Source organism: Sphaeramia orbicularis, chromosome 3 (genome assembly GCF_902148855.1).
Source record: "Sphaeramia orbicularis chromosome 3, fSphaOr1.1, whole genome shotgun sequence".
Taxonomy (NCBI): Eukaryota; Metazoa; Chordata; class Actinopteri; order Kurtiformes; family Apogonidae; genus Sphaeramia; species Sphaeramia orbicularis.
Genome location: NC_043959.1, coordinates 39,375,648 through 39,403,377, shown reverse-complemented (window position 1 = coordinate 39,403,377; position 27,730 = coordinate 39,375,648). Strand labels below are relative to the sequence as shown.

Sequence of the window (27,730 nt, the reverse complement as noted above, 5' to 3'; positions counted from 1 at the left end):
ATTTATTTCCAGTCAGAATCATTTCAGTATAACACAAAATAATGGAGTCACTCAGGGGTCACCAACCCTGGTCCTTGAGAACTACTATCCTGCATGTTTTAGATGTGTCCCTATTCTAACACACCTGATTCAAATGATAACCCTATCATCAAGGTCTGCAGAAGCCTAGTAATGACCATCAGGTGTGTTGGAAGAGGGACACATCTAAAACATGCAGGATAGTAGCTCTGGAGGACCAAGGTTGGTGACCCCTGGAGTGGCTGATAGATGAAGCTCATATTCATATAAAACCAAGTCATGATCAGAAAACTACAAAGGTAAAACAACATTTGTAATCATCGCATCATAATGTAACCTATATTTTTGTTCTTCTCTGTCTCATTCAGTGAGTTGTAGTGGTTGAGATATAATACTTTAGATAATACTACTGGATCTGCTTAGTGTTAGCCTAGTGCTACAAAGTTTGTCTCATTGGTCTGTTGTTATATGAAATATTTCATGATAGACACTGGTCCCAGATGGTTAGCTTGTTTAACATATTTGCCCATTTAAATGTTTATTGTTGTGATTGTGTTCTGTTGTCCAACATTTGGATTTATTGAACTTTTAGCTGATAAGCTAGTTGCACAGATGTATACCATGTGAATGGACTCTATGCACAGCCCCACTACTTCGTGAACTTCAGGTGGGTCCTTTATTTCCTGTCTTTCATTATTGGACATGCTGATTAATCCAGGTGTGTCTGCTACTTCTTGGTGTGACCACTGATTAATTAGGCGCACCTGGATTAATCACTGTTTCCAATAATGAAAGACAGGAAATAAAGGACCCACCTGAAGTTCAGGAAGTAGTGGGGCTGTGCATAGAGTCCATTGCTAAAAGCATCACATACCATTACTATGGCAATACAGATGGAACTGTGGCTGCCCCCTGTACAGGTTGCAGCGAGGCTCAATAGCTAAGAAGGGTGAGTGCAGTCAGTAACTGGTAGGGATTAACCTTCACTTACTTTGCTCTTCTTTTGGCTTACATTTGATCAAGGCAGCCCAACTTTTATCAGGCTATTCACACTGCATCAGCTGTCGAGGACCTGTCTGTTACCAGATCTAACAGATACAGCTTCGTGCTCAGCTGCCCTGCCTCCCCTTCCCTGTCCCCCCAACAATTAACCAGCACTGCTCCCAACTGAGGGGGAAGATGAACAGAATTGTGCTGTGGGAATGTCTTTTATTACTGTTATAAAAGAATAAAAATATGATTAAATAATTTGCAATGACTTTAGAATTAAAACACTGCAATTATTCTTCCACATTTATTGAAGGTTAATATTTATTTTAAGTTATTAAATGGTGTTAGCAGAGTTCTCCATTCAAGATTTGCCCTGTTAAAGATGGCCTTCATTGTATTTCCTGTAGAGGGTGTCACTCTTCCATCAACTAGTGAATTTCACTCTGTCCCCTAATCATGCATGTATGTCAGCACAGTAGAGTGTTTGGGCCCAACATAGTGTCCTTGTCTCTTGTAAAGTAGTCAATGAGCATTTCAGAACAGTGCATTAAACTGGTTAAATTAATTACAACAGGCAGATTAGCAGTAAATGCATTTCAGGAAGTTGGCTTCCCATTTTACCATGTGTCTGGTACGGGGACTTGTGATTTATCTGTGCTTTCAGTGTCGTGACCGAGAATTGTTAGTTTGGTGTAGTGCCTGGGGTTGTTTAGTCTCTACTATATGATTAACATATCTTGAGGTAACAACAAGAAGTTTATTTATTTATTTTTGCCAGAAATTACTCTTTTCTTCATGTTTTAAAGCCAGAGGGTGTGAGACTGCATGGCAGAAAATGCTCAGGAATGATGTGTGCACCACTGGCTTCCTTTGAGTCAAGATGCCATGTTTTCTATTATTTAACGTTATTTAACTCAGAATAAAGTGCAGAGTTGTCGGAGGGTTTGAAGATTGAACTTAAAATACAGGATAGAAGTTAAGTTGCTGTCACATGCCTGGGTCTTCTTAATGATCTTGTTTTGCTCTCTGTTCCAGACTCACTCTCTTAAAAACACTTCACAGTAGTCACAATGCACTACTTATTGTATTGAAAGCTGAAGAAAACAGCATTGAGTGAACTAATTTTTCACTTTCAAGTGGCCAGCATCATTTCACGTTGGTAGAGTCTTTATTAGGCCATTTTAAAATATGGGTTGAAGAGGTTTGTGTACTTCATCTGGCAGTGATTTTATCTGTTCATGTAAAAGTGCATGTACAATAACACTAGCAAGTCTCTATTGTTCAAGTGTTTGTCTGAAGTTGTCATCTTCTAAATGCATATTCCTATGTATGTTAGAGCTGAGGTCAGTCCTGGGTATACTTAGAGCCTTGTGCAGGCTTTTCTGCTCTGCTGAGCTCTGATCTATGTTCGGTGCGACCATGTGTGTCCTTACTGAAATCCAGGATTTACTGCTGCTGTTGCTACCTCAACACTTTCCTCACAATACACACTCAATTATATTTTTGTTCCACAGGTTTAAGGCAACTGTGAAATGAGGTTTATATCAGCAGCCTATAGCCTATCTTTGTAGTCTGTCTTTATCTAGCGCGGCTGCAGACTTGCTGGTAGAGGAGACAACTCTATCTCACGCGGTGGTGCTGAAAGTAGCTTAGCTGATCGCTGTCCATGGTACCTACTTGCAGCTTAACTCCTCTTTAAGTGCTGTGTGTCTGTCTGTCTGTGTGTACTTTCTAATGACACCTCACACAGTGACAAAATTGTCACAGCTGCACTAGAATTTTTTCCCCCCAAAATATGCCAATTTATCCTGCTTAATTGTTCTTATGTTGACAAGCATTCAGTTTTAATATTTTGAATTCATGCTCCTGTGAGATTATTAAGAGAAGCGATGTGTTTCTGGAAATAACAAGGGAATGAACACTAATGGCACCATAAAAGCACTGTAGGTAAAAGCATCCTCTAGATGATATGTCTGCAATCCATTGACAGGTTAAGAGTTTTTGTAATTAATTAATGTTTTTGTGCAATGATGTAGACAAGGTGCAAGCTCCTGAGTAAACAAACCAGATCTGAATGGAAACAAGCAAAATTAAGGATAGAGGCCGTCTAAAACACAGCAGTATGTCATACAGTGCATTTTAAGTGATGCGCTAACTGCATGTCAACAACAAGCAGTGTGTTGTGTCATTTTAATCACAGCAGCAATTTGATCTTTCTCTGGTGAACAGCTGTTTTCTGTTTGTAGCAAATTAGATCATGATTATGCTGCCATTCATCACCCATGGATCAATAGCACAGTAATCACACCTCTGCAGCCTTGCTTATTTAGAGGGCTCGCCCTCTTACAGTCTCTAAAATGGCAATATGATACCAGCCGCTTATGCTTACTTAATGTCCCGTGTCTCCATAGCTTTGAGTGTTAAGCCAGGTAATGTTATTGATGAAAGACAACACCTTTTAATATGTGCCTTATTGATTTCAAATATAATACATGTACAGTGAGCAGAGGTTATCTTTAAAGTTCAGCCTTTAGCTGTTTTTTCTTACATAACAGGGATTTGTATTGGTTTTACTGTGTTAGGTGGTCTTCTGTTCCCCCTCAGGTGCATGTTGACTGTGTCTCCATTTCTGCATAAGTTGTTTAGTAAAACAAAATTGTGTCATCAGGCAGTAGGCCTAAATAGTAGATCAGCTTCCCAAGTAAGTGTGTGTGTGTGTGTTTTTCACTGGGCTGCTCTTGTCTAACTGTCCATGTTCTTGTCATCTTCTCCTTTCAGACAGCAGTGCTTTGGATACACAGGTTTCAAGTTATTGTTTGTCATGGATCTTGTGATTTCCTTGCATGTGCATGTGTTTGTATATTTGTTGGCTGCGTCTGTCTTGTTAATGGTTTGATGGTGTGTTTTGTTTCCCTTGAGGTAGATATGAAATAATACATGAACCTTGGTCTATCTGTGAGTGTTTCTTTTCAATTTGAAGTGTGGTCTGCAGGAATGAAATCTCAGTTGAGGCAGTAGTGAATACTGCATGTGCCTGTGAGTTATCTTGTTGACACCATGTTGCTGTTTATCTTATTATTTATTAATTTTTATCAGAATATAATTTGTGTTTCAGATCAGACTTTTTGGTCAGTGAGGAGGAGGGTTATACAATAGACAAATTTGGCCTGAAGCACCAAGAGCGGCAAAACTCGTAGAGTTGAGCCCACAAATTACACTGATGTGTAATAATTTGGTTTGTGCCCACGGTGCTGCCCTTCCTTCTCTCAGTGCTTTACTTTTCCTCTCCTATCATTCATCTTATTCTGAGCTGACTCCAAATTTACTGTATATTCCCGACTGTACTGTGGTGTACTCTACATCCCTTTTGTTTTAATTTTGCTGCGGTTGTGCTTTGTGTCTAGTTGTGTGCCGTTTGCTTGTACTTCCTGTCTTTCATTGTGTGTTTCTTCTCTCTGAAGCCTCGCAGTATTCTGGATCCCAAACTGCTCGGCTTGCAGTCTGGAGGGTAAGTTGTGGCTCACTTCCTGATCAGATCAGTTCACATTCATACTAATCTGCTGCTATGCTTTTTTTTTTTTTTTGTACCCCCACACTGAGGAAAAGGTAGCACAAATGTTAAAGGCACGCTGATTCTTTGGCATGCAGCCACTATTACTGTATTATGCTCTCCGTTTTGTGACACCCACACAGAGAATATTGATATTCAAGATGCCTGATGGCTTCACAACATCTGCAGTGGAACTTAATCTCTATGAATTTCATGTCTGATTGATTTTCTTTTAGATTTCTGTATGAATATTTCATTGCAAATATCACTGTGAGGGAAAGATGCAGCTAATTGCTGTCATTTCATGTCACAAGGGAAAAAATAGAAAACAATCACATTTAGCCTCCGTTATCCCGGCTCATGGCATAATTATGCAGTCGTCCACAGCATACATTGTTTTAAAAGCAGCAAGAGCAAGGGGCACAAGGGTAAGGCAAGGGCCTGCACAGCTTGTCACGTTGTGTATCTTTGGGGTCACACCACTGATGTCGCTGAGAGGGTTGACAGCAAAGCTTGAGGAGCTTTATCTGTGTGGAGGCATTGGGGCATCGATGTCATGTTGAGGTCATTAGAGAGGGTTTGAGTGACAGTTGAGGTGATGCCACTGAGAGCCTCATGGGAAAGAAGCAAGACTAGTGGGGAAGCAGTGTAGTTTGCACAAGGGAGTCAGAGGATGAAGACAGCAAGGGAACTTTATTATGTCAGAGATAGAAGCAGAGAAAAACTCACTTTAATGTCTCCAGTTCTGCTACACAAGTATAGGTTAATTCAGTGTTGGACGATATGCTACATGCCCATGCTGTATGATTTTTTTTTTTTTCATTTATAGCCATTAAATAGTATAGCTGAAACCACAGTTGTAACACTTGTGTAGGTTGCAAATTATATGACATTATTTGGTACTAGATGGAGTACTGTAAAGTGTATTGAGTGGGGACCCTTGTTAAATGTACGTACTGTTCTCACCAGCAGTTCTAACTTTATGGTGCAGTATTTAATAACCTAACTTGTTCTGTTTGCAGCATTACAATATAACGATCCAACAATGACCGAATATCATCCTGCAACAGGAAGTTGCAGCAAGAAATTTTGGTAGAAATTAAAATCTTGGCATGTCTTACTATTTTTAACTTCATCTTTTATTATGTTGCAGTAATATTTCTTACATTCTTGCATACTGATTACTTCCTATATTGTATCATTTTGTGGGTCCAACCACGTATAGCAAAGCTTTGATTAAAAAAAAAAAGGCTTTTTATGATTTGCTGAAAAGAAAATAAGTTAAATCTAGCAGTAGGAAAATTATTGCTACAGCAGGACAATACTATAAAATTATAGCAGTATTTATTATTCATAGTATGTGTTATTTGATTTTGCGTATGAAGTATGTATCATTAATAGGAGTTGTTGGTGGAATACCTCGTAAAAGCATGAGATAACACAGAAGAAAAAGGAGAGTCTGTGGGAACAGCAGAGGGTAAGAGGGATTACAAGGAGCTCCAGTGTAGGTGGTCGGCACCGTGGTGGGGGGGAGGGGATGAGACCAGTGGAGGTAGGAGGCATGATCCATGGTGTTTTCTGGCTGTGTAAATCAAAGCCCCCCTTCAACGTAGTAATGTCTCCCCCAGCATGGCATTATTATGATATTAATACACTTTAAATCTGTCTGCTTCTTCAGGGCTGGCAGTATTCTTTATGGTATTGACAGCATGCCAGATTTACGCCGCAAGAGGACAGTGCCTCTTGTCCGAGACCTGGTGAGTCATCTGCCTCAACAAGGTTATTTGTGATTTATGTCAATTCTACCTGAGTGACCCCACATTACACTACTCTGGTGGTGTCCTGTTCTGTGTGAGTGTGGACTCCTCATAGAGAATAGTGAGAAGAGTTTGACTGGCATCTTGGTAAAATCTGACAGCACTGTTGCAATACACCGTCAGTTTCTCCTCATTCACCATTGGAAATAAATATGTAATTAAATAAATAAACTTCATGTGATAATAAAGAGACATGTTTGATATATGATGTGTAATGACGGTCTAACAGATGCTGTAAATTAGCAGGTGTAAGCAAAGCAGTGTGCGGGAAAATAAAAATAAAAATTTTATTCAAGATAAAACAAGCCAGTATAGCGTTGATTGGTAATAAAAGCACCTACTTAAAACTTTGGCTGTTTATTGAGGAGCGCTGCCTTGTGGGAATGTTAAATGTAACCTTAGCTATAACTCCATAGCTTGATTAATTAGCCTAGAGAGGGTGTTTAAGACACTGCATCACAGTGATGCTCCACCATTTGTTTTTATTGCAGCATAATGTGTCATAACATATCCCACAGAGAGGCCTGTTGCAGTGCAGTCCACTTTTGCACTGTGCCACATGGATAGTCTTTCTGAAAGACAACAGGCTGTCAGGATGCCAATAATAGTCACGTTTGTTTGTAACTGTTTATCCATTATGTTGTACACAGTATGTGTCTGTCTTGTCTACGTTTGTTTCTCATCTTCATGTATTTTAGCCAGAAAGATAGTTGAATTATCACAACTCTTAAAGCAAGTTTCTTTAAAACAACCTGTTTTATGCTCTTAAAACATTTTACTCGTTCAAGAATTACAGTTTCTTAGAAAATAATTCAAAATGCATTTTATGCAAATAATCTTGTAGCTTGATGTCATACACATAGATACTAATGAATGTTTATATCACAGTGAACAACATGAGTTGATGCTGTATTTGTCCATATCTCTCATGAAATTAATAACCAACAATGTCTTGGTAAGTATGGGTTGTTGTTTTTTTATTTATTTACTTTTATTTTTTATTTTTTGGATTTTGCGTGTATATTTGCCATTCCTACATGGACCCATAACAGCTATGGGTAATATTTTTCAGTGAGTTGTCAGATTTCAGCCTTGCTGATGCTTTGACTTTTTTTCTTCTTGCTGCTCGGCAGGTGTAGAAAATTTTATTTACTTGAAATGTTGACAACTCAACCCAAAAATATATCTGAAGACTTCATTGACTTCTGATTTAACGGTGTGAGGCTTTTAAATCATGTAAAAGTGACACTGGCAAGCCTTTTACACATGGGATGAAGTCAGTAGTCAGCAAACTAATTGGTCCCCTTTCATGCCTCTCCTTTGTCAATATCCCCCATTTGCTGTGTGATTGCTTCAGGGCAGCAGCAGCGTTTGATTGGAGTGGACAGCAGGGTTTACCCATATCATGGCAGAATGCACAAAATAAAAACCCAAAAAAACCCCAACAAAATAAAAAAGACAAAAAACAAAAAACTTGAAAGACCAATTCACAATGCATTGAACCCTACAATATATCGTTGTTGTTTAGATAACATCCAAACACAGGGTCATATTGTATTGCCCGCAGCAACCTCAGCAGTGCTGGTGCATGTTGATAAACTTACATCAACACATACAGTTCATGTAGAGGTCACGTTCCCTCCTACATTCTCCATGGCTTCCATGGATCTTTACCATAGCTGGGCTGTACAGACAAGTGGGTGTTGGTAAAGACTGATCCAGTATTGTCAGCTGTCCATGTCTGCATTCCTCTTACATAACTACCTCTAGTATGGGATCAATGTTTATAAATCTTTGGTCACCCACACTCGATGGATATCTATATAATAGCTAATTTATGTATGTGTGTGTATCTCTGTGTGTGTACATTACATGTTGGTGTTGGTGTGAGGGTGTACTGTTTATGTTTGAGTTTGTGAATGTCTGAGTAATGTGTGTGCGTTACCAGTGTGTTTGTGTGTGGGTGTGGGTATGTGTGTGTGCGTGTGGGTCGGTGTTGTGTACTACAGCTGGCTTCACCCATACATGAGTGTGTGTGTCCTGTGCTGGTCGGTTTGTGTCAAACTAATGTGCAGAGCAGACAGCAGAAAATATGATCAAAGCTCCATCCAACAGAGGACTGAATAAAAATGCCAAGCATGACTGCAATTGAGTAACTTCCAATGCATGAGCGGATAAAGAATCATGCAACAGCTGTATAATCTCTCTTGATGAATAGTTTTTTCTCTAGAGCTCTGCGCCTCAACCCGCAGTCCTGCATGGCAGTTGAGCACCTATACGCTCAATATGGTTAAACACAATTCCTCTGCTGTTTGTGCTCTCTGCTTTTTGACTACAGCCCCTCCTCTAATTCACTTTTGTATTTCTTTATTTCTCTTTTCATCTTGTCCTGGAAATGACAGGCTTTGGTAAGTCCACTTAAAGTCTACACTACTTCACAAGTTAACACAGAAGGTAGCTTTAACTTATCAATAATATGTATTGGTTTGTTAATATGTATATTAATTTTATAGTGTTGAATCTGTGGATGCATTTTTTTTTAAACATATATTTATTGTTTTTTTATTCACACAAAACCATCAAACACCATGAACATCTTGAACATGGCAGAGAAGAAATAGCTAATAATAAAATATATGTATTAAAAAAAGGCAAAATAAATACATGAAATGAAAATAAGTAAAATAAACCTCAAAAAGATGACAGTTATTGTGCTGAGAGTATCGAATAAAAACAACATCTGGATGTATTTTTAATTTGCCTCCACCCAGTGATGTTTTTCTTTTTTTTTCTGCAAAATACATGTATTGCCACTTACCCACAGGCTGCATTAGTCTACATAGACATCTCTGCTATGACATAACTCAGTTAACATACTGAATATTTTATTGATTTTATTTGTATTGATTTATTTAACGGGGACATTGTATATTAATTGACATTGCTGTAAATGCACCACAGTTAACCTAATGGCTATTTTTCGTCTGCAATAACTTGGACAGATGTTGAATTGTCACCTTAAAAGGTAACACAATGAAAGCTGTAAATTTATCACTTTCTCGTCTTCTTCTTTCAGACCCTCACTGCTCGAAAGGCAGGCATCTCGTTCGCTCTGGTGAACCGGTCCACCTTGAATAATGAAGACCTGGTGAGTACTAACACTTCATTTCTGCACTGCCAGCATAGAACACAAAAGAGTCGTACAGGGTAACAGAGGGTTCTGCAGGGACACGGTATACAAGACCCATGTTCTCATTATTTTAGGATGGTGTTTGAAGAGGGAGGTGCTGGAACACAGACAGACCTTTATAGCTGTGCTGTTTGCTGCATCCATTGTACTTCCAGGCCTGGGATCACATTGCCAGGAACACAGGGTTCCAAAAATGAAAATTAGATGGATTGTATTAGTTACTGGCCCTATTTCTTTAGATGTACATGCAGCATGCCATCATCTGTTTGTCTGCCTGTCTGTCTGTCTTAATACACACTGTAGTTTATTAAAATGGTCCCAGTGGCCAACCACTCACTCTTTATGCTGTGCTCCTTCAGTTGGATTGTTTGGCTGAGTCCACACATTAAGAGATGGCCCCATCATTTCATTAGACAATGCTCTGCGATTTATAATAAGCAGCTGTGCATCAAAAAAAAAAAGCCAGTGCAGGAGAAAAGGGCATATTGTCTCAGTCGATGGTGGGAGACACTTTTGTGTTGACCTCCAAAGCGCTCTCTGCATTAATTGATTGCAATTCTTCCCTCCCAGAGGAAAGACGGGGTTATAGGAGACAAACAGCAGGAGAAAGCAATTTCTCAGCAAGACAACCAAGAAGACAATTTTATATGTGATGTGGAACTTGATGATGCATAAGCTTATACTGTAAGATGGGCTGTGGATACTGAATTTAAATGTGCCCTTAACATAATGTACAAATATTTAAAAGTTGTTTACACACATCTGACTCTTGTTTCTGTTCTTAAGAGCTTAATGCATCTGTTTCATACTTGTGTCGTGGTCCACGTGTCCAGTTGCCCTACAGTGACAGGGTACTGATTGCTTACTAAGCGCCAATGGTTTGATTAAAGGGGCTTTAGGGATGAACAACTAATGTCCCAGATGAGGGTGAAACGATGTGATGGATGCAGTGTGTTAATTGGTGTATGGAGGGAACTGGTTCTTAGGCAACTTTGGGGATTGTGCAGCAGTGCTAAGTAAGGACTTGAACTTTTGCGATGGATATATCCAGTATTCTGATTAGGAACAATAAGGAAGAGATGTAATTGGTGGTTGAGGGTAGCTGACTTCCCAGCAAAGCCGCCCCAATGTGTGGTCTTGGTAAGTAGGACGAGCAGATGTCGGAGTTTTATCTGCTGCATTAAGTCCAGGAGAGTGCTTTCTTGTGAGGACTGTGAGAGTGCTCTGTAAATGACCATATGCTGCCCAAGAGTCCAGAGAACTTAGAGATGGAAAAAGGAGAAGGGAAGGGAACAAAATGAAAAAATCTGAGCAGGAACAACTGGGCATCCTGACCTCATGGCCCTGATGTCATTCAACCAGCAGCCATGTTTAACAATCCTCCCTTTTAGTCCATGGATAAATGTTTGAACATGTTTTGTGTTCATTCCTTCTTTACGTCTTTGTGTCGTTTAATACGTTCGTTCCATCTGCTTCATTAGCCCAGTACATTTGAAAGTCATTACCATTTATTATTTTCCAATTTTATTCAAATAGCTTTCATAGTCATAGCTGACGTATAGAAGTGTTTCAATGCTGCTTTGTTTCTGCGTCATTCCCATGTATCTGCTTTTTAGAGCAGAAAGGAACATTATGTGTGGGCTGGCTAACGACCCATGTGTCTGCTTAATGTTCTGAGCTGTATATGATCTGAACACCAGAGGTTTTCAACAGTGACTGTCAACTTTAAGTGGGTCCATGCCTTACCTGCTGAGACAAAGACAGAAGCCTGCTTTCACAAAGCAGGAAGGGAACCGCAAAGTGACACGGGTCAAGTAGAAGCCGGAGATCAGATGTGATGCTTTGCTTTAAGTCAGATCAGATCCCATTAGTAAAGTTTTACAAGCTGCATATCCCACGTTGACTTTAAAATGTTTGTCAGCGATTGGTTTGACTTCGAATTGCTTGTATTTGTGAGTATTTTATGGGGTCATACGGTTTCAGATTCCTTGGTAGGGAACGTTGGAGTAGTTAACAATTCTGCAAATGATTAGCGGTGTACAGGGTGGGGAAGCAAAATGTAGAATATTTTGAGGCAGGGATTGAAAGACAGTGTATGACCAATTAGTTTATTGAAAGTCATGAGAATTTATTTGCCACAAGAAAATTGACATAATAGAAAATGTTTTTATTCTATGTGTCCTCCTTCTTTCTCAATAACTGCCTTCACACGCTTCCTGAAACTTGTTCCTCAAATATTCGGGTGACAACTTCTCCCATTCTTCTTTAATAGTATCTTCCAGACTTTCTCTTAATAGTTTTGCTCATAGTCATTCTCTTCTTTACATTATAAACAGTCTTTATGGACACACCAACTATTTTTGAAATCTCCTTTGGTGTGACGAATGCATTCAGCAAATCACACACTCTTTGACGTTTGCTTTCCTGATTACTCATATGGGCAAAAGTTTGTGAAAAGGTATGGATAATAGTGTTAGGTATGATTATGACATCAATATATGTTTGGTTTCAAAACAACTGACGTAGTGCCTGCTGAGAAAAAACAACTAAATGTGCATTGTAAATTTCGCTTCCCCACCCTGTAGAGGGTTGAAGCGGGATGTAGAGAAAGGCAGTGTGAATGAAGTGGTTGGCAAGAACAATAGGTGGTGAAAAGAGGAATGAAAGGAAGAAGGAAAGATTAGATTATTCTGTGTCATGTTGCTCTCAGGCAGAGGCTGCAGCTGTCAATCAGTTTCAGCAGCGTCTCACACAATGTCACCAGGGTTACCTCACAGTATAACACATGAACCTCACACATACAGCCCTCTTTCCCCATCTGTTGCACAGTGTAACATGCGGTGTCAGACTGAGAGCAAGACAACAGAGACAAGGGAGGAAATGTAAAATGACAAAGCCCGCAAAGCCTGCTGCTATTCAGGCTGCAGTTTGTTTTACCAGTAAAAAAAAAATCCATGGCAATCGTAATTATAAAAAAGGAACATCGCTAATTGTAATTAACCCTTTAAAGCCTGAACCATTAAATCATTGACAGAAAATTCCAGTTCTTTGAAACTGGAGCCTTTATTGGTCCTTCTGAACAACCCCCCAATTTATTTTTTTTTTCAAATATCAATTTCAATGTATGAGTTTCAATTTTGTATCATATTTGATACATCAGCTCTCAATGCTCAAATATTATTATTTTTGAACAAACAACAACAAATGACAACACAAACATGTCAACAACAGCAATTTGATAATTCCTTTTCAAAATTGGCAAAGTTCTGCCTCCTTCCTCATTAATGACAAAGACAATTTCAATTTCAACTTTATTTATATAGCCCAATATCACAACAAGGTTATCTCAAAGGGCTTTACAGAGTCAGTTGGAGTAAACAACAGTCAAATAAACAGCAAGAAAATGAGTAGTGTCCAGGGCATCCCCTGTCCTTAGACCCTCCTTCTCGGCAAGGAAAAACTCAAAACCCAGTGGGAAAAGGGAGAAACCTCAGGGAGAACCACAGTGAAGGAGATATCCACTCCCATGGACGGACAGGCTATAGATGCACCAGGACTGATGGACGTCCATTTGCAGATTTGCAATCTGTTGCTGGAAAGGCCTCTGGTGAACGAATTCCTCCCCCCTGGTGGATTATCTGTGTATTGCATGTATCTAATTGTATACATCAGGTTTTTCAGGGGAAAAAAATCACACTGATCATGTAGAGGGCTTCAAATCTCATGTATCAAATACGATACATTTGGCGTTATAGGGTTAGAATATGCACTAGGCTTCATTGCTGGTGTGAATGTAACATAATTCAGATATTCTGGTGGGCAGTATGTCGAAACATTAGTAAAGTAATAGGTAAACAGGTGTTAGCCAATGCATTACTATGTTTGCTAAGTCATTCAGATGGAAAGGAGGGAAGGTTACAATGGTAAAATAGGTTGGAGACACCCCATCTATATGGAAATCATTCATTTTGGAGGTTGTGATTTCTGTAAGACTAGGATAATACTCTTGAAATGGAAGTAACCATTGGAAACTCCAGGAGTGAACTATAATCTGGATTCAAGTGGACATTAGCTGTGGTTACATGTCTGCAAGTACGGTGTTTTAAGTTCTTATGGGACAGTGTTACTAATTTTAAAAAGAAAGAAAGAACAAAATCCACAGTGGTAATAAAATATGCGGTCACTAAGATTTCCAAAACTCAGAAATCCCCCCTTCATCTCCTGCAGGCTTTATCAGTATTAACGGGTTCAGTATTACATTTAGTGAGGGTTGCGGGTGTGGCCCTGGTGGAGCTCATGTGCAAGTTGTGGATAAAGACAGATCTGACACATCTGCTTCCTCTCATCATTCTCAGATTAAAAGGAAAATCCCCCCTGTCTTCCTCTGTTTCATTAAAAGTCTTCCAGGGTTCAGTAGCCTTGCCAGTGCAGCTCACAGCATCAGCGATGCCAAGTCGTGCAATGTTAGATTGCCTTGTTGTCCTGTCATCTGTTGTCATTTAATCATCTGTGCAACCGTGTGTGTGTGTGTGTGTGTGTGTGTGTGTGTGTGTGTGTGTGTGTGTGTGTCAGAGTGGACGGTGCAACAGTCTTTGTGATACAGTGCAGGGCCCCTGTTCAGGTGTTAAAACACACTGTCAACACACAGGGAGCTGACAGCAGAGGGCGGAGAGGAGGAGGAGGAGGAATAGAACTCAATAGACAGAAAGAGCACACAACCCCTCTTGAAGATTTATTTAAGCACCATACATCTCCTTCTCTTTCTCTGTCACTTTCTCTCTCTCTCTCTCTCTCTCTCAATCTGGATAATGCTCACTTTTAAAAACTTTATTTACAGCGTCCATTGATTCTGCCTTCAAGAATTGGCAACTCCTGGCCCCTTTTCCGCTCCTTGTGGATGGCAGGAATGCTGCAGTAAATTGCATTCAGTTTGAAGTGGCTTCTGTTACAGAGCAGTCAGTCTAGACAGGCCTCTAGCAGACTGTAGTATTTGGTCTGAAGAAGCTGTAATAAGTAAACCACTCAATGAGAATAAAGCTTGTGGGCAAAGGATGCTGCTAATCTAGGCTTAATTAGATAGGGCTGATTTACTCCCATTCAGCTGACCTCTCCATTGATGATAAGGTTATCAGAAAAAGATCAACAGAGCCTGCTGCAAGTTATCTACTGGAATAATGTAATCTGTTAGAGCCCAGTTCAAAGACAGAACCTCAGAAAAGGCTGCAGTACTGATGAATGCTAGCTGAAATGTATGTTAGTGGTAATAGGAAAATGGAGGTGTTAAACAAATTTCATTGACTTATGTCTGTAAATTGATTTAAAATAAGTTTTTATTCAAGTAACTTTAACTAAAATATGGTTATGGCGCATATGTAATCCATTTTAATCCAAGGCTACTATTCAACTACAAACTTATTCTATATTATTCTTTTGTGAAGTTTTTATTAGATTGTATTTTCATGGTTTAAAAGCTGTTTCTTTTATAATTCTGTCTTAATTTTTAAAATCACTTTATTTCTTCCTCTTTTTTTTATTCTAGAAACTACATGTCTTCAAGAAGACTCTTCAAGCACTGATCTACCCTATTTCATCCACAACACCCCATAACTTTGAGGTGTGGACAGCGACTGCACCCACCTATTGTCATGAATGCGAGGGTCTGCTGTGGGGCATTGCCCGCCAGGGCATGCGCTGTTCAGAATGTGGTGTTAAGTGCCACGAGAAGTGCCAGGACTTACTCAATGCAGATTGTTTACAAAGTAAGTTCACAGATGAATATATGGGTCTTTTCATGAAACTGGGTTTATTTTGGTATCTGACACTTTGCCAACTTTTTAGACCCAATAATAAAAGACAAATTTAGAAGTACTGAACATAATGATGACCTCAGATAAATGCAAAAAATATATATATACTCTTGCTCTGAGCCATCCCAAAATTAATGAGTTTTTAATAAAATATTGGGGCCAAAAATAAGACCAAAATTGGGACATGAAAAGCTACCTATGTGTCAGTGCATTTTATCTTGAAAACATAACTTGAAATAGTCTTATATACCACTATAAATAAAGACACTGAGTTAAAGTTGATGATCCTAGTGGTTTTTCTAATCCAGACATGTGGGTTTTTCATGAATCAGCAGTCTCATTCCAGGTTTTGGGCATGACCCACTGTATATGCGGAACCTGCCCATTCAAACACATATAAATCACAAGTGACTTTGCAACAGCAGTCATTTTGTGAAACACTGTGCCTTGCATATTTACTACAATTCCCAAAATGTACCTGTGGGAGACTAAAATATATCTGAAAAAAACAGTAGTGCGTAATTTCGTGTCTTTTTTACTGTGTTACATGCACATTTTTGTACGCGCACGTCTAATAAAAATGTGTTTTATCTGAAAAAATAATTTCTTTTTCTCATTAAATATTTTTTGAAATAGACCCAAAGTGCTCTCAAACTTGCTTCATAAGATTTGTCTATATCTTGTTTGAAATCTTAGCCCCTCTGTCCTGCTTTTAAGTACCAGTTTCATAGAAGCACCCATATACATCAACCCACTCAGGGCTAATGTTGCCTTTTACTATAGATGAGCAGGGGTTGCATGTTTCTCCTGGTTATTTTATAGTGCATGATTTGTATATATGATACATTATGGGGATTTATGTGATCCATATTACTACATATCCTGTTCCACTCATTACTACAAGTCCGACGGTTCTTTTATTCTGATCACTTCCTCGCTGTCGCTTGGAACAATTTCCCATCAGCTTTTCCAATCAGGCACGCCTCTGTTGTTAGAGGAACAATGTTACATGCAGGATTCATGATCCTTGCGGCAATTCTCACATACTTGTAAATGGATTAGCTACACCCTATCTGTTGGAATCCAACTGTTTTATGCCACCATAAGAATGTTTTATCTTTCACATTTATCCTGCACTCATGAATGAACTGCAGATACATGATGGTACTGTGAAGATTAGATATAGTGGATTTAGAAAAGAACCAACCTTTAGTTATATAAAATGTTTCTCACACACACACACACACACCAGTCACATACAGTTTAATAAAAGGTTAAAGAGGAAAGATTAAAAAGAAACCATATATAACACCATATATATGCGCCTCTCTTGCCTCCACTTAAACACACATCATTCACATTAATACATTGCTTTCCATACAACTGTAATTAAATATTTTCACTTCTTCTCATGAGGTGATTGTGATAATGTGATTAATTCTTGGTAAATAAAGTGTATCAAGGAATTCAGTAGGTAATCATCAAGTTAAAGGTGATTACTGATGTGTATAAATAGGAATAAACAGAGGAATGTGTCTGAAAACAAAATTATTCCAACTTTAAGAGCAACTGTGTAATATGTGCATTTTTATCCTCCGCACATGCTTTTGTTGTAAGATTCTTGATCCAAAGAGATTCTGGATAGTTTCATACTGTATTACAAATATATCTTAATGTAGCATATAAATGGTGGTTGGGATGAATCCATTATGTAACAAACCTAAACTCTGTCCTGTTGTTTCAGGGGCAGTGGAGAAAAGTTCAAAACATGGGGCTGAAGACAAGACCCAGAACATCATCATGGCTATGAAAGAACGCATGAAGATAAGGGAGAAGAACCGCCCTGAGGTCTTTGAAGTTATCCAGGAGATGTTCCACATCTCCAAAGAGGACTTCACAAGCCATCTAAAGACAGCCAAACAGGCTGTGCTGGATGGGACGTCCAAGTGGTCTGCCAAAATCAGCATCACAGGTCAGCCTTGTCCCTGTGATCATACTAGAAAGTTAGAAATTATTGAAATTATCCACTAAAATATTAAATATCAATGATTTATTCAGTTTTTATTTAAAACATTAACAGTCTACTGAATATTCCTGAATGCTTTGTCACAAGTAATGTCCAGATGGTACTCTATACAACCCTTGACCTATAGACCATGATGCTTGACCTCTGACCTCAAATGTCACATCAGCAAATCTGGCATTACCACTCTGGCTAATCTCAAATGACAAAGACCGAAATTCTAATTAGTATTTACTTGTTATTAACCCCAGGATCTTGGTCAGTGACCCTTGATTCCGAAATACAAAAGCAGCAGTGTGCCTTGAATGACAAAAAGAAATAGAAATTGATTAGTCAGTTTGGAGGAGAGACATTTGTTGATAATGTCGTGAAGGTTTCTCCTACATCGCAGCTGTGGACAGTGATTAATGGACCTCTATTGACTGGCCTCATTTCCCTATGTAATTACACATTTTTGAAACCAGTCAGTCACATGTGATACTGGTCATAACAAGGTGAAAAGTTAACGTTGTAAAGCCTGAACCATTAAATCATTGGACAGAAAATTCCAGTACTTTGAAACTGGAGCCTTTACTGGTCCTTCTGAACAACCCATTTTTTTAAAATATCAATTTCCATCTATGAGTTTCAATTTTGTATCATATTTGATACATCAGGGTTCAATGCTCAAATATTATTTTTGAATGAACAAAAACATAATATAACACAAACATGTCTAATAAATTGGTAATTCCTTTTCAAAGTTCTGCCTCCTTCCTCTTTAATAACAATCTTGTAGCGTCACTGGAAAGGCCTCTGGTGAACGAATTCCTCCCCCCTGGTGGATTATCCATGTATCTAATTGTATACATCAGGTTTTTCAAGAAAAAAAATATCACACTGATCATGCAGAGGGCTTCAAAAGTCATGTTTCAAATATGATAGGTTTGGTGTTATAGGGTTAACATGACACTGTAATGCTGCCTAAAGTAAATAAAAACTACCGCTAAAGAAGCAATGATGTCTTGTCATTATATTGGAAGAGTGGATGCTGCAGCTGACAGAAATCTATGGCTTCTTGAGCTCAATAGCCTGTTGAGCAGTTTCAAAGAGGTGCTGACAGAACTTTGCACCATGTACTTTAGAAATGAGCCCCCCAGAGCTACACCTCCAGCTCCCTTAGAGATGCCGATCAAAATGTCATACTTCTGAGTGCAGTTTGACAGTACAGCACTTCAGAGCATGTTCTGAAGAAAAAAAAAAAAAGAGTTTTAGATGCGTCTTAATACGCATATTTACTCTTATGTGCGACTGTTACATCTTTGGTGACTTCCTGGGTTAAGATACAGTTTAGATCAGATTGTTTGTGTTTTATTTACCTCAGTGCGAATATTTTTTTGAATCAGTTTTACTCTGTTTCTCCCGAATAAATAGTATAGCACTGAACAAGAACCGTCTACCAAATCATCTGTCCATTTTTTGATTTTCTTAATACTTGTGGGGAATTGTTGTTGTCAATAGAGAAGCTATTTTTTTCTTTAACATTTTTTTTGGGTAGATATTGATTATTTACATTTTTAGTAAAAAATAGAGCCTTGTTGTCAATTTTAGCCTTAGTTTAAATGCTATTCAAGCTCCAGGAGCCAATATCAGAGAGAATAAAAACACCAGAATGTTGAAGTGGACAACTTCTTTCTGTAGCTGTAGCTGTAAGTCCACATTAAAAGTATAGAGTCAGATGACCTGATGCTGTTCCAGAAAAGCAAAGCCACTTTTCTATGTTTCAGTGTTGAGACGCTGAGTGTTCAGGTTGTAACATATGACCAGTGATCGATAATTACAGCTGTCAGTCATATATTTAACCAGAAAACACCTGTGATAGGACAAAATTATAGGTACACTGCCTGAAAACACAGGCAGAGAACACATGCAGAAGTGTTGTTTCCTCCCAAACCATTTGAGTTACAATACGATGACAGTTAATTATGGATTTTGGCCCAGTGACACTAAAAACTGTAACTACTGACACTGAAATGAAATGAAGACAGGAAGTACAATATTTCTGCAATATTTATTTTGAGTTTTCATATTGGACAAGGGGAATAAAGAGAGTGATTATGAATATAAGATACATTAATAAAATAAATAAATAAATAAATGATACCTCATTTCAATGTGGTATGTAATCAATCAGATAAGGCTGTGGGTAATAGATTACTCAAGGCCACTGCCTGGTGATGGCAGGCAGTGATATGTGACTGCATCAGAGCCTGAGTAGGTCACTAGACACTTGTAAAATGTGAATATTGATTCCAATAATCAATATAAACACATTAAAATCCATATTTTCTTTAGATTTTTTTTGTGCTAGATGATCTCCATGCTTAGAAATCACTGTCTGTCCTTTTACTATTTTATACTTAATACACAGAGGCCTTGTTATTTTTTTACATATTGGATTTTGAAACTTAGTTACAGTGGTGATTGTACAGTAACAAGGTCAGGAGGGTAGCTCTGTAACCCCAGCCCTACTTTGGACTCCAATCCATCTGTGGTAACTGTGCCAGGCCCAGCTCAGTTATTGCCCACTTTGCATTTCTGACAGCATCAATCAATAGATGAGAGAGAAATAGAAACTGAGAGGGAGATGAGGAGGGAGAGGACTGGACTGGAGAAAAAAAAAAAAAAACACAGAAGAGATGAGGGGAAAATGGAGTGAGGGAGAGCGATATGAGAAACACCCAGGGTTGCCTCAGTGGATCTATGGGTCATATCGAACATCCCGTTTTATATTCATTGATTTATTTATTTATCGTCACTAGATAAAAACAGCTGGCATTGACTTTGCAGTTATTTAACAGTGACCATGAGATATTTTAGGTGAATATGCACATTGAAATGATCATACATACTGGATTGCATCTACAAATTTAATGAGGTTATTGATCGAAACAGTACTAAAACTAATGAGATTCTAAATGACAGTATTTTAACAGTGATTTATTATCTTACAATTGAAAAATTTCTGACAACAAAAGTATTTATGATATGTTTGTGCAAAGGAAAGATTATAGAGAACAAAAAAAACAATGTATATTTATTCCCTTTCTGACCTCCGCAGTTTTAGAGCCTTTATATCTTTGGATGGTGTTAGATGATCCAGCACAGTGACCCCTCTATGTGTCACCCTCAGAAACTCATTTTTTTCTACATGAGGCATTTGATTTGGAGTACTCCTGGAGCAAACAGGCCATGGCTCTGCAAACCTCCATATCCCACCAGTTCCTGTCAGCATCGAGCTGAGGGTTATATATGTACCCTGAATAATTTAGACTGTCACTTATGCATATTTAATGCCTCAGTGTCCTTTTTCCCTTTTATGGCTCTGTGAAATACTACTGTCTCTCTGCACCTTAATTCTATGTGGGGTGAAGTAATATTCTGAATCACAGGTCTTACGTGTTGCCAAATCTTATCATAGCTGTGTGGGTGCACATACAGGGGTGGAATCTACCTGAAGCCTGGATATAGGAACAGATAAATATATACAATTTAATATGTGAAAATAGCTTCTGTCAGTGAACAAAAATTCTGCTTTCCTGTTGGCAACGTCGATGCCTCAGCTTTTGGCAAATGCACAAAGCCGTGGTAGACTGTAAAGGCAATGACAAGGCCTTGATTCTTAAGCTGGAAACTGACTGTGCACTAAAATAAAATATAGAGCCATGAGTCGTGATTGCAATTGAGAAATTGCTGCCAAAATTATATATGAGAATTAAGTGACTTATGAATCAGCATTTATATTTGCTTGCCGAGAACTAACCTTCTATCTAAAAAACATGTTGTTGAAAGATATGTACTGCCAGATGCTTGTTTTTTTTTTATTGACATGAATCTTCTCTTTTTCCGCTCTGTTCCAACTCTTTGTAGTCATGAGTGCACAGGGGTTGCAGGCAAAAGATAAAACTGGCTCCAGCGACCCTTATGTCACCGTTCAGGTTGGCAAGACCAAGCGCAGGACGAAGACAATCTTCGGCAACCTCAACCCTGTCTGGGATGAAAAGTTCTACTTGTGAGTGACATCTCTTAATGTGACTTTTAACTAACCAAATAATCCTCATTGACAATTAGAATAATCTGTACTAAACATGTACTGAAGGATAATCCAGACGTTTGCAGACTTTTTGTGTGTACTCGCCATGCTTCTGCCACATTGCTGTCAGCAGATTCTCTTTGCCGTAGTCAGCAAAAATGTGCGGTATATTGAATATCACACTGCATTCATCTTCGATTTGTTCTTCTCTGTATGTATGTTGTCTTCAAGCTGAAACAGAACGTTTATTTTGCCCATAAAAGGGAGGGATTGTAAAACAAAAAGATTTGATCCTTTTAGAAACACTTTTTGTCTTTGGCTCTGAACCAGAGCCATGAAAATTCAAACCAGGTTACAAAAAAAACATGACATTTTCCCACATCCCAAATTAGACCTGCAGCAAAAATATTATTTGCCAATTGGCAGTTCTTTCCACTACATCTCAGTGCAAGATGGATTAGATTTTCTGCATCAGGATTTGTCAGTAATAGTAACATCTCTTTTGACGCAGTTGGAATATTTATTGGTTTACAGAAAGCTTTTAACACACTTAATCATTAAACTTTAATCCATAAACTGGAAAGGTTTGGTATTAGGGGAGAGGCTTTGAACTGGCTCAAAAGCTATTTGACGGGGAGACAGCAGTATGTGAGGATGGGTGAGTTTACATCTGGATGTCTGGACATTGCTTGTGGGGTCCCTCAAGGCTCAATACTGGGGCCTAAACTATTCAGTTTATATATATTTAAATGCTATATTCAATGTATCTAAAGCATTAAAACTAATATTATTTGCAGATGATACCAACGTATTCTATTCTAGTGATAATTATAGTAAACTTATGGATATGGTAAATAATGAATTACCAAAATAAAATTATGGCTGGACATGAATAAATTATCACTAAATGTAAACAAGACTAAGGTATTGTTGTTTGGTACTTATAAAGAAAATTCAGAATTACTCATATGCATAGATGGCGATCCTATAGAAATAGCGTCAGAAAATACTTTTAATTTTTTTAATTTCTTACATAAAGTTGGGTATTTGGATAAGAATCATTTATTATTCCTGCAGTCAAAACTTTTAAAACTCTATGATTTAGTAAAGTTTTTTATACAGCTCAACTTCTATATAAAGAAAATAAAATGAACTACCAGCCAACATCCAAAAACTATTGGCCTGTAGAGAGAGAGAGAGACTGGGGGGGTATAACCTGAGGGGGTGTGGGAATTTCAAAGTTCAGGCAGTTAGAAGCACCAGGAAAGTTTGTTTGGGGTTAAGCTTTGGAGTGGGTTGGGGGTAGACCTCAGGCGGTGTCCAAACATTCGAAAATTCTAAAAAAATGTATGAAGACATGGTCATGGAAGGGAAGGGTGAGATTGTTACTTGGATTGTCAGGTTGTTATATTGTATTATGTGTGGGAGTATGTATGTACATACATAGATGTGCAGATGTGGGTTTGTGTATAGATGTATACATAATTTGTTATTGTATACATGTATGTTACTGTATGTATGTAGGGGTGTATATGTATATAGATTTTATTTATTTAACTTTTATTTAACCAGGTTAGTTAGTTGAGAACAAATTCGCATTTACAGTAACGACCTGGACAAAAAGCAGCACATGAATAGAATAAGAAGCAGCACAGGTTGCATGTGTAGTAAACAACAGAACAGACTGAATATACAACAAACAAACAAACAAACGGACAGATGGATAGAACGGAAAGCAGAGCCGATCACAGTGATAATTGATTATCACATTACTTTGTGGTCTATAGGGGAGGTGCATACAACATGGGTGTAAATGTGTGCATAGTTGTGGGGTCCCTATTTGTTTCCACAGACTCTTTCTTATGTTATATATATACTAAGGGGCATTAGAAACGCAACAAAGTACAATATAGAGTAAAACTGCATGCAACTGCTTTGTACACAAAACATAATTTGTTGGCAATCACTGGTGTCTATTGAAACAATGGAACCACATTTTTCAGCTCAGGCATTAAAATCACGTGGTGGACGGTGCCAATCCCTGATTTTTCAGGAGTGGTTCGATCTGACATTATTTGAAAATTTTTAATGAGTTCTTTTGATGAATATTGCTCAACTAGCCAAGGCTATAAAAACCCGGAGGAAAAATGCAAGCTGTCACAGACGGTCACCATGCCATGCTTAGGTGCAACGGCGGACAGACCACGACCCGGCCAACCACATGTTACTGCCCGTGCACAGGATGAGCACCAACAAGTCATGCACCTGCGTGACCGTTTTCTCCCAGTGACTCGTACTGCTGCAGAGACAATAGGACATCACCAAAGGCCTATCAGCTCCAGGACAGTGCGACGCTGGCTACGAGAGGATGGCATCTGGTCATACCGTGCCAATGTGGGTTTGGTGCTGACGGACGTCTGTGGGGAAAATAGGCGCACATGGGGTCGGCGTTATTCCAACAGAATGATACAGAATATGATACAAATTGATGTTGCTCAATAAATTATGAAAAATTCAAATTAATATCACAAAAACACAATGTTGCATTTCTATTGCCTCTTAGTATATTATGTGATGAGGCACAAACAGTCTGAGGACTGCAAACGGGGGTAGGACTAGACAAGCAGTGGCTTCTTCCTACTCCCTTTCAGGCACAACAGTTGTTCCACTTTCTGTTTTGTTTTTTTTTTTCCTCCCTATGTTTTGTATTACGTTTGTGTCTGACAAGCTAAAGTGAAATGAAATGAAATTAAATGATTGCTGAAATTTGCCATATATCGACTAATCCACCATTCTGGACGCTAAGTGAAACAAACGCAGGATTAATGGACATAAAATATGACCTATGTCTAGCCACAGCCCACTGTTCATCTGCAAAGTCTTTATATTATTATATTTTTTTGCCCATTTTGATCCTTCTTTCTTCTCTTTTTATCTTTAATCCTCTATCTGTAGATGGGGGCACCGGGGAAAGGATCAGGGAGGCTTTGTCATGTTGACTTAGACCACAGAGAGAGCAGCTAATGGCATTTTTTCAATTTGCTCAAGCACTCAGTATTCCTGATTCATTCTTTGGGTGTTTTCTGTCTTACTTCAAGCTAACATTCACACAAATATATTTTTGTAGCAAAATGTGTCTATGAGAGCTTGCTTGGAAAAATTTGCATCCATTTATTAATAAGTAAAACTTCTTTGAACATTTTTCAGAATGCAAACATGCATATTACTGATATGTTTTGTGTGTGTGCCTGATAGAAGTTACAGATTAAGACTCCACACCTGTAATGAGACTCCAGTGGTGGCTGTAATGAAACTCCTTCCCATTACTACAGGGATGTAGATTAATAGAGCGATACATTACTGTGTGCTTGGCAGAAAGCGAACTCCTGGACAAGTACAGCAGCAGCAGCAGCCATCGCCTACCGGAAAAGGATTAGTTAAAAAAAAAAAAAATACTGCAGGCCCTGTTTCTCTGGCTGTCGCACCCAAGATGTCATTAGGACAAAATGTAATCTGTCGTTTTTAATTCCAGAGCGGAACAGTCTGACCCCATCTGAAGCTAAGTGCTTTGGCCACCTCTGTTCTATTTAGCAGTGTCATTACAGTTAAACTACACTGATGCAAGAACTGAAAGATGGATGTAAACCTTTCACAAATAATGCTTGTTATCAAGAGTACGGCAGTCACAGTTTCCATTGGGAGAGAGTAAAAATGTTGCGATGCAGTGTAAAGGTCAAGTAATGTTTGCAGGGAATTCTTCCTGCCAGGCAAAGAGCCCATCCCCACATACTTGCTAGATACTCATTCGTGTACACCCATATGTGCACAAGAATACGCAGTTTCTCATTCTAATCCATGCAAGAGCTGCTCTCCATATGTTATGTAGAAAACAGGCAGAAAGTGTGTATGTCCTGAACTCCTATTTATGCTTGAATTGTGCATTTGACTGTCATTCCGCTTCACTGAATACACCTCAACCTGATGAACTGTCACTGAATACTCTTGTCACTGAACTGTTGCTGTTATTGCTCATGTTGCTGATATTGTTTTGACTTGGCACAATCATCTTCCAAATCGCAGCGAATGTCACAACGCTACGGACCGTATCAAGGTGCGTGTGTGGGACGAGGATGATGACATCAAATCACGGGTGAAGCAGCATTTCAAGAGAGAGTCAGATGATTTCCTGGGTCAGACCATCATCGAGGTTCGCACTCTCAGCGGAGAGATGGATGTTTGGTACAATCTGGGTATGTTCATACTGTCTTACACATGACTTATTCACTAATTGAATCACGCGGGCAGTCATCACAGTTGGAAAAAAAACATGCAATGTATGTCACTCTCCAGATTTTACAGCCAGCACTTACTATTTATGTACAGAGAGCTTTGCATTAACAGCTAATGCTTAATATTAAAAAAGAAATGAATTAATTAAAACAATCAAAAGGGATTCGACTACAGCACAATACTGAATAATTAAAAGAATCTTATGTATAATTAATATGCTTCAGTTTTGTTATGAATCAGCCTTGAAAGGGTGAAAAAGCCACTGATGTTTTAACAGAGTATATGTGGCAATTCACCTACATACAAAATGAAACAGCTGAATTAGTGAACCCTAACTAATACTGTGTTCAAATACTCACTGTGGGCGAACTAAACAAACAGTGTGATCAGTTTATATGCTGATGACATACACGCTCCCTTCTTAGGCCATGTTCAAACTGCAGCCAAATGTAGCCCAAATCCGATTTTTCTGCCCATATGTGACAGGTATCCGATCTGTTAAAGACAGTTTGAACAGCACAAATCCAATTTTTTTCAACTCAGGCTTTCGACCCAGGCCACTTTTTTATGTGGTCCTAAATCCAATACGCATTCAACATTTTGCAATGTGACTTCAGTCTGACTGGCCAGGTCGCATTTATCCAACCTTTACGTCACTGAAATGCGACAAACATCACAGTTCTGCGTCCTAGGAATGTTACTTCCGTAAACACAGTGCGTGCCTGCATGGTCATGTATTATATCAGGACCTCTTTTGCGCATGTGGGTCACTTCTGGGTTGCATTCAGTTCATACTCAAAACTGATAGAAGTCACAACTGATGTGTAATATGAACAAGCATACGAAAAAATTGGATTTCACCAAAAAATCTGAATTGTGCATTAAGACCTGCTGTCTGAACATAGCCTTAGTTGTAGCTATTATAGCAGTAGGATGAGAAGAATGCATGAAGTCAGACGAAGTGTAATCCAGTTAAGGTCATTAACACTGCACATGCACTATGTAATGATACTTTCAGCAGTGATGCTGTTGATGCAGGGTCACTGTTTCATTTTTGTGCAGTACATCTCTGGTTTCAACATGCTGCATAAGGTTGAATGGCAGCATAATGGGAGCCTCTACATCTGTTGGAGTATTATGACTGGCGGATGCTGTCTTTGTTTGCCTCTCCAGCTAAAAGGAAGCAATTTGTGGTAATAGTGACCCTGCCCACTGCTGCTGCACTGTGCCTTTTTAAATGTTCTCAATGAATGTTTAAACAGGGCTTTGCTGGTGTGGGTGTCCACCCCTCCAGCTGCTTTCCTCTTTAAGCCTCTTCAGCTCCTCTTCAATCTGAGCTTGTGTGTTTTCTGTGCTAGTGTCAGTTGTTATTTTGTGTTAATATTTTTCATTTTTCTGTCACTTGACCAACACTTGTTCAGGAGCATCTCACTTTTTTGACACAGTGTAAATGAAAGCTCCATTTAACACCCCCCTTGAAACTATGAAGTCATTAGCTCGTGGATCTGCCGGTTTCCATTCATATTTGCATTCACAAATTAGTCCATAAAGCTGCGTTAACCTAAATGCTGCTGAAGCAGTATTATTAATATAACAGTTTTCGCATATATTACATTTGCATAGCTGCTTGCATACACATTATTTCATTCATCTTTTACAATGCACGATGCCATGCTGTTCATGTGCCAACCCATGCCTTCTGTTTTCTTTATTTTACTGAATTTGATCATCACGTCTTCTCTCATCTGCTACTGTCATACAGTTTTTAATCCCAATGCAGTGACATGTTGATGATAAAAAAAAAAAAAAAACTGTTCAGCCGTTCCAATTTTTTCCACAAAGTGTATTTCTGTTTGCAGAGAGGCACCGTCTGTGTACTGGGTTAATGCTGGGCTGAAGCACCTGTGCACTGACCGGAAAAAAGTCCTGCACATATATGTTTTGTTTCTATGACAACATACCAGGACTCTGAA

The 27,730-nt window shown here is 38.7% G+C and overlaps 1 protein-coding gene across 3 annotated transcripts in view; it reads left to right on the top strand.

Annotated features, from left to right (window-relative positions):
* The window catches only part of unc13c (unc-13 homolog C (C. elegans)), a 138,786-nt gene that overhangs the window by 17,571 nt on the left and 93,485 nt on the right, over positions 1–27,730 (top strand). For 2 of the 3 annotated variants that reach the window (XM_030161900.1, XM_030161884.1), the window contains exons 3-11: positions 3,787–3,809; positions 4,470–4,516; positions 6,237–6,315; positions 8,778–8,783; positions 9,452–9,523; positions 15,105–15,324; positions 17,117–17,344; positions 21,305–21,446; positions 25,548–25,717. In XM_030161900.1, coding sequence (XP_030017760.1) covers positions 3,787–3,809; positions 4,470–4,516; positions 6,237–6,315; positions 8,778–8,783; positions 9,452–9,523; positions 15,105–15,324; positions 17,117–17,344; positions 21,305–21,446; positions 25,548–25,717 — 987 coding nt within the window. The remainder of the gene's footprint in view (positions 1–3,786; positions 3,810–4,469; positions 4,517–6,236; positions 6,316–8,777; positions 8,784–9,451; positions 9,524–15,104; positions 15,325–17,116; positions 17,345–21,304; positions 21,447–25,547; positions 25,718–27,730) is intronic. The other variant, XM_030161892.1, reaches the window with a different exon arrangement.